At 48.0% G+C, this 16,357-nt stretch overlaps 1 protein-coding gene across 3 annotated transcripts in view; it reads left to right on the plus strand.

Annotated features, from left to right (window-relative positions):
* Positions 1-605: 605 nt before the first annotated feature.
* MINDY4 (MINDY lysine 48 deubiquitinase 4) overlaps positions 606-16,357 on the plus strand; it is a 103,391-nt gene continuing 87,639 nt past the window's right edge. For all 3 annotated transcript variants that reach the window (XM_047694421.1, XM_047694420.1, XM_047694419.1), the window contains exons 1-4: positions 606-760; positions 7,043-7,162; positions 10,829-11,064; positions 14,375-14,621. In XM_047694421.1, the coding sequence (XP_047550377.1) occupies positions 698-760; positions 7,043-7,162; positions 10,829-11,064; positions 14,375-14,621 (666 nt within the window). In that variant the 5' untranslated portion in view covers positions 606-697. The remainder of the gene's footprint in view (positions 761-7,042; positions 7,163-10,828; positions 11,065-14,374; positions 14,622-16,357) is intronic.

Here is a 16,357-nt window from a genome sequence, read left to right on the forward strand (position 1 = left end):
TCCATTTGATGGGGCCTGGGGTCATGCTCTGTAGCTCTGCTTTGTTTAGCAGCTCCATTTTATGGCCCTCGGAAAGCATATTTTCTTTGTAAATTGTAGATATAATGATTGGGTCCTTATTTCGATGACACCTGTATAGAATGCTTGGTGCTCAATTACTGGCAGTCTCATTATGGGACAGCAGGCACTAAATGCGTGAGAAACTGGTCCTTTTATTTCAGCACCGAGTTCACAGAGTCCTGGGCCTCCTTGCCCCACGCAGTCCAGGCCAGCCAAGGTCCCGAGCCCAGGAGCCAGCTGTGGTGCTGTGGGTGGCCCTCTCTGGGCCACTTCACTGGGCATTTACTTCTCCAGGAACAGGGAGTCAGGCATTCTCCGCATTTCCCATTTTGGGCAATCAGGACTCAGCGTGGAGCAGTGGCTGGTTTTAGGCCACCCAGAGGGCTGACCAGAGCCATGACAGAGCCAGGACCGAACTGGGAGCCCACGCCTGCGCCCTGGGAGGCCTTGTGCTCCAAAGCCAGTTTGAAGGACGCTCCTCCCCTTCTCCCCGCCCTCCCAGCCCGCGGGCTCGGAGGAAGGGGAGGAGCTCTCCCGGCTCCGGTGACACCGTCACCAAGGCAACGCGGCCATACTGGCCCCAACGGACCTGGGGCCTGGGCTGTGGCGGCGCGGTCTCGTGGGCAGAGCAGGCGGCATGGACAGCCTCTTCGTGGAGGAGGTGGCAGCCTCCCTGGTCAGGGAGTTCCTCACCAGAAAGGTAGGTCGCGCCGCCTCCACCGCTCGGGGCTGCTGCCCCAGGGTGAGGGCACAGTCTAGGGGTACCCCCGCCAGCTCCACGCCTTCGGGGAGGGAGAGTTCCCCCTGCCGCCCCCTGCCCCGGGGATACCCGACGGGAGCGCCCCTTTCCCGGGCCTGCCGAAACTACATTTCCCAGGAGTCATCGCAGCCCCGCGCAGCGCCCACTGGCCACGCCGGCCCGCGGCCGCGGTCCAGCGCTGGCATCCCGCCCCTCGGGCGAGGAAGTGGCGCGGGGACCCGCACGGGGAACTGCACGGGGTGGGGGCGGCGGCCCGGGGTGGGGGCGGCGGCCGGGGGCGGCTTCCTCCCGGCCTCTTAAACCACGGTCGCCTTGTCGCGGCCGGTCGGGAGCGCAGCGCTCAGGCCTGGCAGTCCGGCCCCGTTGCCTGTTCCACCACCTCCACCCTACCGGGAAAGAAGGTCCCCCAGTGGGAACCCAGGGAGCCAAAACACGTTCCCGATAGTTGAACCCTTCAGTCGTGCTCCTCGGCAGTGGGGAGCTTGAGGTTGCAGCCTTGGTTGTTTTAAACTTCCGTTGTGTTGCACCGGGAGAGTTTTCGGAGTGCTCAAAAGTTGGGGAGGTCCTTTGCAAGCCATCTGCAGTGGAGGTGGGGACACTGTGGGAAAGAGGTTGGAGGTTACCGCGTAAGCCAGTGTAGGGACAGCAACTATTCCATATTCTAACTCAATCTGTGCAGAGTGACCGAGGGCTTGGCACTCACGGTGTTGGCGTCGTGTTGAGCAGGGGCCATGGGCAGCTGTCTAGGTTAAACATACAAAGAAAATAGTTTTTTTTTTTTTTAAAGATTTTATTTATTTATTCGAGACAGAGGTAGTGAGAGAGAGCGTGAGCGAGGAGAAGGTCAGAGGGAGAAGCAGACTCCCGGTGGAGCTGGGAGCCCGATGCGGGACTCGATGCCAGGACTCCGGGATCATGACCTGAGCTGAAGGCAGTCGTCCAACCAACTGAGCCACCCAGGCGACCCAGAAATCGTTTTTTGAAGGGAAAATTGGAAGGGCTTTGGAATCAGGTGGGGCAGTTCAAATACTGGCAACTGGTTAGCAGTGAGAGCTTGGATCCGTTACTCACTGTCTCAGTTTCCTTTTCTGTAAAACAGAAAGACCCACCCTTTGCAGATTTATGATGGGGATTAATAAAATATATGGTCAGTCCCCAAGCATCGTATATGCACAGAGTAGGTACCTGCATTCAGCGTTGTCTTCACCACCTCCATCTCTCATCTGCATCTGTTTTGAAAGTGTCTTTCTTTGCTTTTTTTTTTTTTTTTTAAGATTTTATTTATTTATTTGACAGAGAGAGATCACAAGCAGGCAGAGAGGCAGGCAGAGAGAGAGGAGGAAGCAGGCTCCCTGCTGAGCAGAGAGCTAGATGTGGGGCTCGATCCCAGGACCCTGAGATCATGACCTGAGCCGAAGGCAGTGGCTTAACCCACTGAGCCACCCAGGCGCCCCTTTTCTTTGCTTTTTAAAAGCTTTTTTTTTTCATTTAAAAATGTTTACATGCACTGTGGCTTCATTGTATATGCTCTGTTTTATGGCAAGTTGACCTTTTGTCACCAAGTCCTGGCTGTACGTTGGATGTTAGTGACACATCCTGTGAGGCTGCCCACTATTACCATTTCTTTTCGGTCTGGACCACCAAGCAAAACTCTCAGCTTTCCTCATGCTTTGCCTTCCTTGAGTTCAAAGGAAATCCATAGTCCTTACCTGCTCTCTAAGGCTCCCCCATATCTTGACCCCAGTGTACCACCCCAACATGGGTTCCAGCTTCTCCCACATGCTTTCCCCGGTTCCACCCATGGCCCACCCCAAGTCTGTTTCCTCCAGGTGGTCTTCTTGGATAACTCCAGTCAGAATACCTGACTTACCTCGTCTGTGACTTGCTCTTTGGCGCTCACGTTACACTTTATATGTCTGCCTGTCTTGCCCACTAGAACAGTCCACAGAGCTGACACCCGATCTGGGTGGAGTCTTGGCAGTGTGTGGCTCATGGGGCCTCCTCTCCCTCCCATTTTTCATCCAGGAACACCGAAGCTCTGACCTGACAAAGGAGTTGCCCACAGTCACTCAGAAAGTTGTAGAGAGCTGGGACTGCGGTCCAGTTCAGCTGTTGTCCTTGTCACCTTCTGCTCCAGTGCCGAGACCATGTTCCCCTTCAGGGCTTGGCACAAGGCAGGTATAACCTGGAGAGTTCCCATCATGGTGTGAGGTACCTTCTAATTGCCTGTTTGTTTTCTCAGATCCTCGTAACAGTCCTGAAAGACAGGAATTCTTACTCCCTTTCCTGCAAGATGAGCATGAGACTAGAGGGCTAAGAAACTTGCCCATGGTGAGCAAGGGAGAGCTTGTCACTCCTCTCCTCAAAACCTTCCATGGGCTTTTTACTACAACCAGAATGAAATCCAAGGGAAGGCCTCACCCAAGCCTCAAGGCACTCTATGACCCTGCTACAGGCTGGGCCTCTGGCCTCACCTTCCCCTACCACGTCCTCTGCCCTCTACCCTACATCACACCCAGCTATGGTGGCCCCCGTCCAAGCATGGTCTGCCCTCAGGGAGAGTCATGCTAAAGTCTTGCAGTGTCAGGGTCCTCCAAGGTGACTCCTCATGCCCCAGCCTCCCCTTCCTGCAGCAACTTGACCCCATCCTACCTCTGCCACCCATTCCAAGCAGTCATGTCCCAGGCCTATTGCTACCAGCACCGCACCCTTTCCGGAATCTGTGTAATCTGTCATCCTCACTGGCAGCTCACCTCCCTTAGCAGCCCGCCTGTCATATACTAGTCTTCAGTCTCACTCACATCTGCATTCCACAGTTCCTGCCAATTGCTCCCAGGCCCCTGGCTCTATTGTGATCTCTCCCTACTTCTTACCCACCCATGGTTATAATCACACCCTCAACAACATGCGGTGTCACCTCCCTTGCCCTTCTCTTTTTTCCTCATGCTCCCCCGACCCTGAGTTTTCAAATTCACCTTGCCACCCCCGCCACACTTGCCCTGACGCCCTGAACGGGGCTGGAGATAAACACACCACCATGTGGTCGGTGTCCTGAGGCTTATAGCTCTCCAGCCCGCTCCCTCTCTCCACTCTGGGATGGCCGTGTCACACCTGCCCTCTCCTCCAACTGCACAGCTCCTTCCCCATTCTCGTTTCAGGGAGAAAGCTCCCGACAGGCTGCACCACCACAGTTGTAAACCCTTCTGGGCCCGGACCCTCCCTCTGCCTCCCTTCCTGCTCCCGCGAGTGAATTCTCCATGCTCCTGGGAAAGCCACCCCCTTCCCGGGTATCTGTCCCCTCTTGCCTGCGTGAGGGCACTGCTGCAGTTCTCTCTCTCTGTTGCAGATACATTTTGTCTTCTCTCCTGTCGCTCCTGCAGAATCCTATCTTGACCCCCAAGTCTCTTCAGCCAATTTTTCTTCTCCCTCTTATAGCCAAACCCCATGAAAGAACTGGGTGTGCTCTGATTCTAATCCTTTTTCCTGCTTGCTCAGACCCACTCTAATCCGGCTTCTGTCCCCACCGATCCACGGAACGAACTCTTATCAAGTGTGTCAATGACCTTTAACTTTCAGTCCTCACACTTCTTGGTCTAACCATGTGTTTGACACAGCCAATTGTGTCCTGCTTCCCGGAAACTCATTCCGCTTGTCTTCTGGAGACCGCTTTCTGCATTGCCTCCTCTAACTTCTCTGGTTCTTTGCTGGTCCCCCTCATTTCTTGGAGCTGTGTGTGTTGGGGCTCTCCAAGACTCAGTCTTCTCTTCTCTTCTTCACTTGCTATTTTGCAGGTGCCTCTGCTAGTCTACTGGATTCCAGGGCCATCAATGTGACGACAGTTCCCAAATGCCTATCTCTGGCCCAGGTTTCTCCCAGAACTCTTAAACATTCTTTCCAACAGCTGAGTTTACATTTCCTCTTGGACATCCAATAAATATCTCAACACGTCCAAAATCCAATTCCTGATTCTATGTCTTGTAAGTTTCCCATTTTGGTAGGCAGTATCACCATCTTTCTAGTTGCTTGGGCCAAAACCTTTGTGATCATTCCTGGCTTTTTTCCTTCGTGTATACCCCACATGCAGGCCATTGGTACATCTGTTGGCTTTACCAGCAGAGCACACAGAGCATGTAGCCACTTCTTTCTACTTCTGCTGCCACCACTTAGTCCTAGCCACTCCATCTCTCATATGAGTTGTTCAATAGCATCTTAACTAGTTTCTGCTTAATCCCTTACCTCCAAAAACCTGTTCCCAGCCTAGCAGCCAGTGATTCTTTACAAACACAAGTCAGTTCATCCTCCTTTTAAAACCCTGCTTCCACCCCACCATTTCACAAAAGCCAACAAGGCCTTTCCTTTCCAGGATCTGGGCAGCCTCTCTGACCTTATTTCCTCCCCCTGGTCATGCAGCTATAGCTGCACTGGTCTCCTGTGACTGCGACATGCCTTTTGCCCTTGCTATTCCTTGTCGAGAATACACTTCTCCCAAGTGTCTTCATGGCTTGCTTTCCTACTGCCCTCACATCTCTTCTTTAATGTCACCTAATTGTGAAAACTTTCCTGCTTCCCCTACAGAATGTCAGCTCTGTGAAGGAATGAGGTGTGTCTTATTCTCTCAGTATCTCTTGCATCAAGAACAGCCCACCATATAGTGGGTGCCTAGGAAATGTTTGTTGAATGATGAAGTGGACCGGGTGGAACTGAGGACTGGCTGCTTACTGAGGGCATCGTTGTCCACTACCCCAGTAGTTCTCACATGTCGGTGTGCACCGCAGTTCCAGGGAGTTTGTGAAGTGTGCCAAGACTTGCTTGGCAAGATCTGAACTGGTGACAGATGTAAGGGGTTGTCCAGCAGTGAGGGACTCTCATAGTTTCTGCCTCACTCTGATTGGCAGGAAAGCCATGGGGAAACCCAGATGAAATAGGGGTGCTTGCTATGACCCCCACTTCCAGTTCATTCTCCCTAGAGCACCCAACCATGCCCCTGCCTTTCCCCCAACATGCACACCCGTTTCTTTCTGATCCCCCTCCTCAACACTTCCTTTTTATTCCCTTTGGTTCTGGGTTGTGTTCATACCTCTTTCTTCACAAATTCTTCTTCCCTCACTTCATGGCAAGCAGCAGGTTTTGTCCTGTTTTCCCATCAGTGGGAGCCTCTGTGAGATTGTGAACACAAAGCCTGGGGGAGAAGTTAAGCCCTGGCAGCTGTGAGTGTCCCGATCCGAGAAGAGTCAAGGGCTCCCTTAATGGCAGGCTGAGCTGTTTGTGAGCTGTCTCTTCCTCCTCCATGTTCGGTGATCACCCTGGCCCAGCGAGGTGGGCAGGGAGCTGCATCTGTGTTATTTTTCGAACAAAGAAGCCAGGCTCACAGGGAGAATAGCTCTCACCTTTGCCAGAGTGAGTCTCAGTTGGGCCTTCTGGACGGTCAGGGCTGGATGTTGGCAAGGTCTCCCTGGGAACTCAGCAGACGTTTACCACGTGCTTCCAGTGAGCCTCAGTGCTGGCGTTGCTGACTCACAGGCTGGGATGGTCAGGACCCCCTGCTATGGGCTTCTCTTGTGTTACCCGGGCAGATCAACCCTTGCTCTCACCCGAGAAAAGAAAGGAATCATTATTGGTCTTTTGCTCATTTTTTGCCTTCAGTTTATTTTTAAAGCTTCCTATTCTGTGGCTCCAAATCTAGTGTCAAACCCAGGGCTCTAGCCTTGGATGAGTCAGTGACCTGAACCTCACTTTCCTTTTCTGTAAAATGGGTCAGCAACTCCAACCTCAGCTCAGCCAATGGAGTTCTTGTAAGATTCAGAATAATAATTATGAAGATGTCAAGTGTAAAGCTTATATAAAAATAAATTAAGTCAGTTTTTGGTCCTTGCAAGATCCTTGCAAGGAAGGCAGGATGGGAAGGGTAGGAATGATCATAAGGACACCAACAGTCTTTTATTTATAACCCCCATCAGAGACTGGAAGGTTTTTATTTTTGTTTTTTAAAGATTTTATTTATTTATTTGACAGACAGAGATCACAAGTAGGCAGAGAAGCAGGCAGAGAGAGAGGAGGAAGCAGGCTCCCAGCTGAGCAGAGAGCCCGATGCGGGGCTCGATCCCAGGACCCTGAGATCATGACCTGAGCCGAAGGCAGAGGCTTTAACCCACTGAGCCACCCAGGCGCCCCTGGAAGGTTTTGATTTAAAACGAAAATAATGATTCAGGTTTCTTCCTGCAGGGCTTAAAGAAGACATGTGTGACCATGGACCAGGAACGCCCACGCTCTGACCTCAGCATAAACAGCAGAAATGATCTCCGCAAGGTTTTGCATCTTGAATTTCTCTACAAGGAGAACAAGGTACGTGTTTTGAAGGTGTGGTGTAATGTTCTGGAACCAAGCTTGGCAATGTCAGAGCCCCTGTGGACCCTGCCAGGCTGTCGGAGATGGGTGGCAGGAGGCTCGCCATGCCTGCGGCCAAGGAGAAACAGGCCCAGCCATGTTCTGACAAATCCCAAGTGTGATCTGGGTTTCCAGGCTCAGTCGGGCCCCAGCCGCCAGCCCCCCAAGAGCGTTTTTTGCATGTGTGGCTGCGAAGCTCCCTTTGAACCTGGGCCCTTAATGGTTATTCCCTGTGCTCCCTCCTCCCCTAGGAGGCTGTTTTTAGTCAGACTGTACTTAAGAGTATAGTATTCGGTTCTACTAAAATTTTCCATTCCCAGCCTGTGTAAGATTTTCCTTCTCCAATTCTGAGTAATAGCTTATTTTTAAGTCTGCTGTGACATTTAATTTAGGTAGAAATGGGGCTTGGGTTCAGCTAAGCCTGGGGCATTGGAGTTCAGATAGCAAATGGTTGGGGGGTGAGGGTGGGGATTCCCTGATCCCTCCCCCTCATCCATCCTGACCTGCGCTCCCCTCACCCAGTTATAAGCTTCCACGGCATCCTGTGGTTCTCCTCTGTTGTGCTCTCGCACACTTATAATAGAGGATGTGTGTGTGGTTGTTTAATTAGCACCTGCCTCCCCACTCACTACCTTGGATGCAGCAGGAGGCCAGAGATAGGCGTCTCTTGGTTCACTGTTGTATCCTCATACTTCATGTGTTGCCTGAGGACATAGTAAATAATCTCTATGTGTTTATGGATGATACGGTTGGCTGCCTGACTGACTGGATGAAGCTTCAATTCTGGCCTCATTGGTTTTTTCTGCTATGAAGACAGAATCTTCTAATTTGATCGAAGAATGGGCTCTCCAGCAGAGGTTGCCTTGTGGTAGGGCATAGCGTCAGGGTTAGAAAGAACCTCATGTTCTTATAGTTCAGCATTTATCATAATTTTTTAAAGAGGCAGTACGATGATATTTCCTGGAGTCCAAATATGGAAAACAAAGAAGGGGAGCCCCATGGTTGAATTGGGGGTGAAGAAGACTTGCCTTCTTGGCCTTTGGGGCCGCCCCTCAGGACTGGTCTAAGCAGCTTTTAAACTACCCATAGAATGGGGGCCCTCACCTGGGGGAACTGTGAGCCAGAGAAAGGGGGCTTGTCAAGGTCTCACAGTGAATTACAGGGGAGGGGGAAGGCTAGAACCAGACCTTCCGATTCTCAGTCCTACTGTAGTAATGGTGGTCAAACCTCCTGCAATTGTAACGCTTTACTTAATTGAAATCTTAGCAGATTGGGTTGGAATGGGGGGCGGGTGACATCCCACCCTCCTGTGCCCTCCAAGGCTGTTTCTGAGACACCTGGAGGAACCTCAGAAAACCACCCTCATGCACGTCCTAGACCAGGGGGGAGCTCAGGCTGAGTTCCCCTCAATAAAATGAAGGATGCCATCAACCTAGGCGAACATTCAGGTTGCTCGAAGTTCCTCTGCCCGACTTTGATGAGAAAAAGGCAGTGGCAGCCAGGTGCAGTCCTAGCATCAGGTCAGTAAAGACATCAGATTGATGCCTGTCATCCTTGGTCCAAGGGTGGCACCAGGGCCCCTCCGCCTCCTCTAAGTGTCCAGCTGGAGTCCTACAGACCCAGGCAGCAGCCATCCAACCCATCTCCTTTTGCTGCATTGTATGTAAGGCAGGAGTGTGGACTGTACATTTTAGAAAGATTTTTTTTTTTCCATAGTAAGTTAGACAGGTAACAAGAAAATCAATTAAGCATGCTGGTACAGTGGGGATTTTATGTGAATGCAACTTTACCTAATTTCCTGGAATCATCTTTGCCATTTAAGTGACTTTGACTTCTCCACTCTAATATAGTCTCCCTAAGGTAGTAATTATCTGAAGATGCGGAAGGGTTTTTCGTTAAGTCTTCGTAAGTGCCCTGATTATTTGATTTATACAGTAGTTTTTAGTAGTTATTAGATAATGAGTTGACCTTATATATTACAGAAAAATAGATTTATTAATCTACCTATTACATAATGATTTTAACATTCACACAAAGCTAGTCTGATTCTAGGAAATACCTGTAATTTAATGTTAATTCCAGTAAATTGTTTTTCCCCGTTAAGGATACGATATATAAAAATGCCTGTGTAAAACTGAGATTTTGAAAAAGGGTGTCCAGATTCATATAAAGGCTGTGACTTTTCTGAGCAGAGTGTTATGAAAAGCCATAAAGTATAATTCAGGTCATCTAGGGCTATAAATCTCTCGTATAGAAAGAAAAAGCAAGAAGGTCGAAATAAATTACATAACATCTCTCCCCTGACTCTTTTCCTCGTGAGTTTCATTTAGACTTAGACAAAATAGGTTTTTTTTGGGTCCCATACTAAAAAAATAAAGCTGTCCCCTGATTTTGACTGCCTGATAAATCTGTTGCTGTTGGTCAGAACCCATCTGGCTGTGGGTGTTGGTGGCTGAGTTCTGCTGCACAGATCAGGGGTAGAAAGGGGAAGGCCTGGATGTGCCTGAGGGTCCTCTCTGCGCCAGGTCCTTTGTCAGGCCTTTTACTGCTCTGACTGCAGACTCACCAAATGCCTCGCATCTGACCACACTTCCCGGCAGCTTGGTGTTCCTGAGCAAGTGGGCTGGGGACTGACACAGTTACATGGCCTAAGGTCAGCCTGTGGATTGCTGCTTGGACATCTATGTTTGTCCAAATTACTTAGAGGAATTTTAAGAGAAATCAGGACTCTGATCTTTGCAATTCTGGCTTAATAAGACACGGTAGGGCCTGGGAATATATATATTTAAAAACCTCCAAAGGTGATATTTGGCATAGTCAAGGTTGGGAAACCCTGATGTCATTTCTTTCTTTCTTTCTTTTTTTTTTTTTTTAGAGAGAGAAAGAGTGCATGAGTACAAGTGGAGGGGGCAAGGGGCAGAGGGAGAAGGAGAGAGAGAATCCTAAGCAGGCTTCACACTCAGCATGGAGTCTGACTTGGAGCTCGATCTCATGACCCTAAGATCATGATTTGATCTGAAATCAAGAGTCATGCTTAACTGACTGAGCCCTCCAGGTGCCCCTGATGTCATTTATTTCTAAAACCAACTACTAAAGAGTTTCAGGTTTTTTTTGAGATTCGGGTGTAGATTGAGTCAGTCCTAATGGCCTCCCTATGTTCTTTGCAATAACCTTCAGCGGCACTGTCCCTGCAGTCCCCAGTGTCCAGTGTTAAATGCAGAGTACACAGCCTAAGAGAATGCTCAGGTCCCAGATGTTTATTATCTTGCACAGTTAACAATCCCTAAAGATTTATTTATTTATTTTTTAATGAACGGATATATATTTTCTAAAGTTATTCCTAGGAGAAAAACCAAGAGGAAATTTGCTTGGTTATTTTCCCATTCATGTCATATTTTGTTACAGTTGTTCATTAAATCTCCTGGCTCATGCATTGGATGTTAGTTCTTTCAGGGTAGAGATTTTTGTCTTCATCTCTGTTGTAACACAGGACAGTTGCTGAAAGAATGTACAGATGAATGAGAAGCTGATAAAGTATGTCAAAGAATTGGACTAGCCATCTTTTCCACCCTCCCTGTGAATCTGTACACATGGTTAATGATTTTTGTTTTCTTCCAACAATAGGCCAAGGACAATCCTCTGAAAACAAACCTTGAACTCATTACCAGATACTTTCTGGATCACCTTGGAAATACTACTAACAATTTCACTCAAGAAGCACCAATCCCTGCACTCCCAATTCCAAAGAAAAATAACAGATTATCATCAAGATGCCCGGAGACCACACTGGTCAATATATATGACCTTGCGGACGAAGATGCGACATGGAGAATGTCACTGTCAGAAACCAGCAAAGCCAGGTAGCTCTTCTTCTGTTTACAGGGTGGATTAGTTTCCTGTTGCTGCTGTGACCAGTGCCTATAAACCGAGTGGCTGGAACTGTCAGGGTTTTCCAGAAAAACAGAACCAATAAGAAGTGTGTATATGTGTGGATACATGTAAATATATATATGCAAGTATTATATGTATTTATACACATATATCTTTTTGGATTTATATTTCCTATATAGAGATTTATTAATTTTTTTTTAAACTTTATTATTTTTTTAAGTCGGCTCTATGCCCAGTGTGAAGCTCAACATGCGGCTCGATCTCATGACCCTGAGATCAAGACCTGACCTGAAATCAAGAGTCAGACGCTTAACTGACTGAGCCACCCAGGCAGGCGCCCCTATAAAGAGATTTATTTTAAGGAATTGGCTCACATGATTGTGGGAGCTGGCAAGTCTCAAATCTGTAGGGCAGACTGGCATGCAGGAAACTCAGGCAGTATTCTGTGTTATAGCCTTGAAGCCGAGTTCTCTGGGAAACCTCAGTTGTTGCTCTTAAGGTCTTCCACTGATTGGACAAGGCACCCATATTACCTAGGGTAAACTGTTTACTTGAAGTCAACTGATTGTAGATGTTAATCATATCTAAAGAATACCTTCAGGAAGCATCTAGGCTAGTATTCAACCAAACAATTAGGCAACATAGTCTAGCAAAGCTGACATAAAATTTAAGCATCACCGTGTCTGAAAGCAATACGAATTTATTATCTTCCAGTTCTGAGGTCAGAAGTTCAAGACCAGTCCCACTGGGTTGACAGCAAGGTGTCAGTAGGGCTTATTCCTTCTAGAGACTTTTGGGGGAGAATCTGTTTCCTTTCCTTCTTTGGCTTCTCACAGTCACCTACATTCCTTGGCTTGTGGCTGCTTCCTCCGTCTTCAGAGCACATCCCTCCAGCCTCTGTTTCCATCATGGCATCTCTTACTCCTGACTCTGACCTCCTGCCTCTTTGTAACAGGGAGACTTGTGACTCTAATGCCTGCCCCCCAGATGATCGAGGGTCATCTCCCCATCCCAAAACCTTAACACATGTGCAAAGTCCCTTTCCACATAAGGGAACATTCCCAGGTCCTGGGATCTGGACGTCTTCAGGGAGTCAGTATTCAGCCCCCACATTGTATGCTTTCAAATTCCCTGTTGAGGAGCACTATTCCTTTCCTCCAGAGGCCTTGGGAATGGAGGAGAATGCTTATGATACAAATGTTTAATGTTTGTCAGCATCAGGGACTTGCTTTGTTTGCATTTTCTTAAAAAAACGGGTATGGAATTCTAAAAGCAATGCGGTAGACATGGAAACATCTGAAAAATAAGGCCTTTTGAAACTCATAGGAAGAAAATGAATTGCTGTTCTTGATTGAACCTCCATTATTTGGAAAGCAGTTATGTTAAATTACAACCTTAATATACCATCTGCAGTCGCTCGCGAGTCTAATTCCCTGGGGCTGGGTGTCTCCTTCCAGCTCTGTTGAGAAACCTTTTCTTTCATGGGGGTAGTCAGGGTGTAGGGTCTGGGCTTCCAGCTGCCGAAGGATGAGCACCATTAAAAACATTAACTCAGGGCTTAAGATGTGAAGGTGAATCAGGGTGGTGTGGAAGAAGATGGTTCTTCCTTCAAAGGCACGTGCTGCCTGGTTGGGAAAAATGAATATTTCTGAGGTGATAAAGAACCAGGAGAAGAAGTAGTGGAGGCTCCCGAGTTCCACCCAGTTGCCCAAGCTACAAACTTGGGTGTTATCCTTGACCTCTCCTGCTCTATCATTTTTGCCTCCATGAGTCCTTACTGACACTAGACCCTTTCCTGCTTTCTCTGCCCTGGGAGCTGTGCCTCAGTTCCATACCCTCTCCTCTTGCTCGGGCTAGATCCCATGGGCTCTCCCTTGCTTTCCAGGCCTCTGGTCACCTGCTCCAATCCCCCCTCCACCTAAGATAGTGGCTGCTTCCCACAAACAAGTCTGGTTGTGCTGCTCCCCTGTGGAAAGGCCTTCAGACCCTTCCCAGGGCTTCCAGGGTAAAATAGAAACTCCTAAGGTTAACCTGCAAAGCTCTTTCCTTCATCAGCTGCCTGGCTCAGCTGGGCCTAACCTGCTTTTACAGGGCTCTGTGCTAACGCCTGGGGCATTCTGGTTATCTCTTGCCCACTAATTCCTTCAGACTCAGTGCCACCTTCTCTGCAAGTCCTCGATTTCCCCAAGTTGGTTGTGGCCCCTTCCTCTGCTGAGTATGCCCCCGTCATGGCACACACATGACTGCTTCTCTCATGGGTGACCCAGTGCTTGGTAATCAGCAGCTTGGCACAGAGCGGCCATCGATGCCTCTTTAGGCCAGAGTCTGATGGTAGAAAACCCGCCAGCCTGTGTCAAGAGTAGTGCTGGGCTCTCGCCAATCCATCGCAGATCATGGGTAATTACCAGTCCTCTTTATCCGGGTCTCTTGCTCTCTTTGTCCTTCTTGTCATTTCTCCTTGCTTGTCTCACTGTATCTCATCATCTTTTGTTCTCTCTCTGTCTTTCCCCTACACACACACACACACACACACACGTGCACATGTACACATAATCTCTCTCTCTCTTATTCTCTTTCATTGCCAAGCAACCCAAGAAGAGAGGCCATCGGCACGCTCAACTTAACTGAACCTTAACCAAATAGCTGGGGAACATCAAGTTTGCCACATGTCTTCATCTACTAATGTCAATGATGTGCAGTAAGGCTTGCCTCCACGTAACTCAGGACTGTACTGAAAGGCTATGGTTTTCTGTAATCACTTGGGTCTGGGACAAGGATGCTCTTTATATTTGAGGATATTAAATATTTAAGGATATTTGAGGAATGCTATCATGGGTCATCAATTCTGATTTTGTTTCTTGCTTCCTGGTCTTATTTTATAGGTCAGACTTGCCCTGAAATAAAGTATTTTCTGTTCTTTATTTTTTTTTAATTAAAAAAAAAGATTTTATTTATTTATTTGACAAGGACAGTGAGATCACAAGTAGACAAAGAGGCAGGCAGAGAGAGAGGGGGAGGCAGGCTCCCTGCCAAGCAGAGAGCCTGATGCGAGGCTCGATCCCAGGACCCTGAGATCATGACCTGAGCTGAAGGCAATGGCTTAACCCACTGAGCCACCCAGGCGCCCCTGTTCTTTATTTTTAATGATAAGGCACTGCCTGGTTAGAATCCTTGCAGATTTATGAATGGGCTTGCTATGAGTGCCTGTTGAATGCGGGATTTATTATCATTGTTAGCTACTGGGGACTCTGTTTTAATGGAAATATCCCCTTTTTGCAGGCACGATAATCTTGATGGGGATTTACTTGGTAATTTTGTATCCTCCAAAAGGCCTCCCCACAAAAGTAAGCCCACGCAGGCTATCCCAGGTGAAAGCCCTGCCGTGGTCCCTGCGTGGGAGAGGATGGACAAGCTTCAGTCCTCAGAGCCTTCCTTGGACACGAAGAGGATGGGCGAGAAGATCAGGCCGAAGTCTGGCCTGATTGTCCGAGGCATGATGGCAGGGCCCATCGCCAGTTCCCCGCAGGTAGGTTGCTGCTCTCACTGCTATGATGAGAGTGGAAAGTGAAAACCCAGCAGGGCTTAAGGGGTTTATCTGAGGGTACCCCACAAGATAGTCCAAGAAGGGGTGATCTGTGTGTTAGGATGGGAGGAACACTGTCTCTGTTTTCTCTGGTTGTACTGTCAGCTCCCTGTGGGAACCTCATCTCCTACCTGCCCTCAGTTTACCCAGCAGGTCAATGAGGTGGATGCTGTGGTTTTATCTTCCTTTGCTGAGTGAGAACACATTCATTTTTCCCTTTGCCATTCAGGATTTGGGGCAAGCCATCCAAGTGTAGAGAACATCTTTTTAATTTTTTTTTCATCTTTTTTATTTTTAGTATTTTTAAAAATATTCCTTATTTTTTGGAACATAGTAGTTAAAAGGGAAAAAAAAATCCTGATCTTTATGGTTTCATTTGCTTTGCTTTAAAGAGAAAGTATAATAATGTCCCATCATCGTTTCATACTCTTCCTTAAAGAGGGGTTCCGGGAGGGTTCCATCAGATGGGGAAACTGAACCAAATGAGAGAATGAATGTAAAAGGCATTTGTAAAACCACAAAGAAACAGAAAAACAGAGGAAATCCAAATTTCAGATTTCAAATTTTTGTGATATTAGTCCAGTAAGAGAGCCTGTGCAAACCCGCATAGGTCACGTGTGTCCTCCTCTCCCACGCTGCATGGCCAGGTGTGGGCCATGACTGGAGGCCAGCACTGCTCTCCCAGCTCACTTGGAGTCAGGACAGAAAGAAGCCAACTGTCTCCTTGCCACTACCTCCATCTTGTGGGGGTGGTTTTTGGTCATTTGGAAGCCACTGGTTTACTGAGTTATCTGTGTTACTGACATCTTCTGAATGTTGACCTTTCACTACAAACCAATAAACCAACATCAAAAAAGTCACATTTCTTGATGTTACCATCCACTCATCAGAAAAGTTTTCAGGTGTTGAGAAGCCATCGGCTCCCAGTGGCTAAGGCAAGTCTCCCCAGATTTTAATTTTTAAACCTGACAATTGTATTTTATCACTGACAGTCCATCAGTTGTTTCCCTTGAAGCGACAGGCTCAACTTATTTTCAGGGAAACGCCTGCGAAATACCCATGTCTGAATAACCACAGTTAGTCTGTCAGTTGTTCCATGGAAAAAACGAGCAAGTTCAATTCATAACTCCATGGCTGTGCAAGTGCTTTTCCTTGAGACAGCTGTCCTCCTCGGCAACGGGCAGAGTCCTTGCATATACCTCCCATTTTGCTTCATAGAATATTAAAGAGATGTGTACCATAGGGTTGAGATTGAATATAATTCTTTTATGCTTCAGCATGGACAGTCTTTTTTTTTTTTTTTAAGATTTTATTTATTTATTGGTGGGGAGGGAGAACATGGGTGGGGGGAGAGGGGCAGAGAGAAGGAGGGCAGCTCGGAACCGACCTCACACCCCTGAGACCATGACCCGAGCTAAAATCAAGAGTCAGGCCCTTAACTGACTGAGCCACCCAGGCACCCCAGCATGGATATTCTTAGGTGAAATTAGCATTTTACTAATTTTTTTTTTTTTAATACCTCCAGCACTAACTAGGAAAGTTTTGTCCCACTGTCTTGATTTGTGCTACAGGCCAGCAGTTTTTCCCACCAGTTCATTTGCATCATTCCTGTAAATGTCAACACAGTGAAAAAGGCAAATCATGTCCTATTATTATGAAGAAAATAGGTTTGAGCTCCC

Source organism: Lutra lutra, chromosome 11 (genome assembly GCF_902655055.1).
Source record: "Lutra lutra chromosome 11, mLutLut1.2, whole genome shotgun sequence".
In the NCBI taxonomy this organism is placed as follows: domain Eukaryota; kingdom Metazoa; phylum Chordata; class Mammalia; order Carnivora; family Mustelidae; genus Lutra; species Lutra lutra.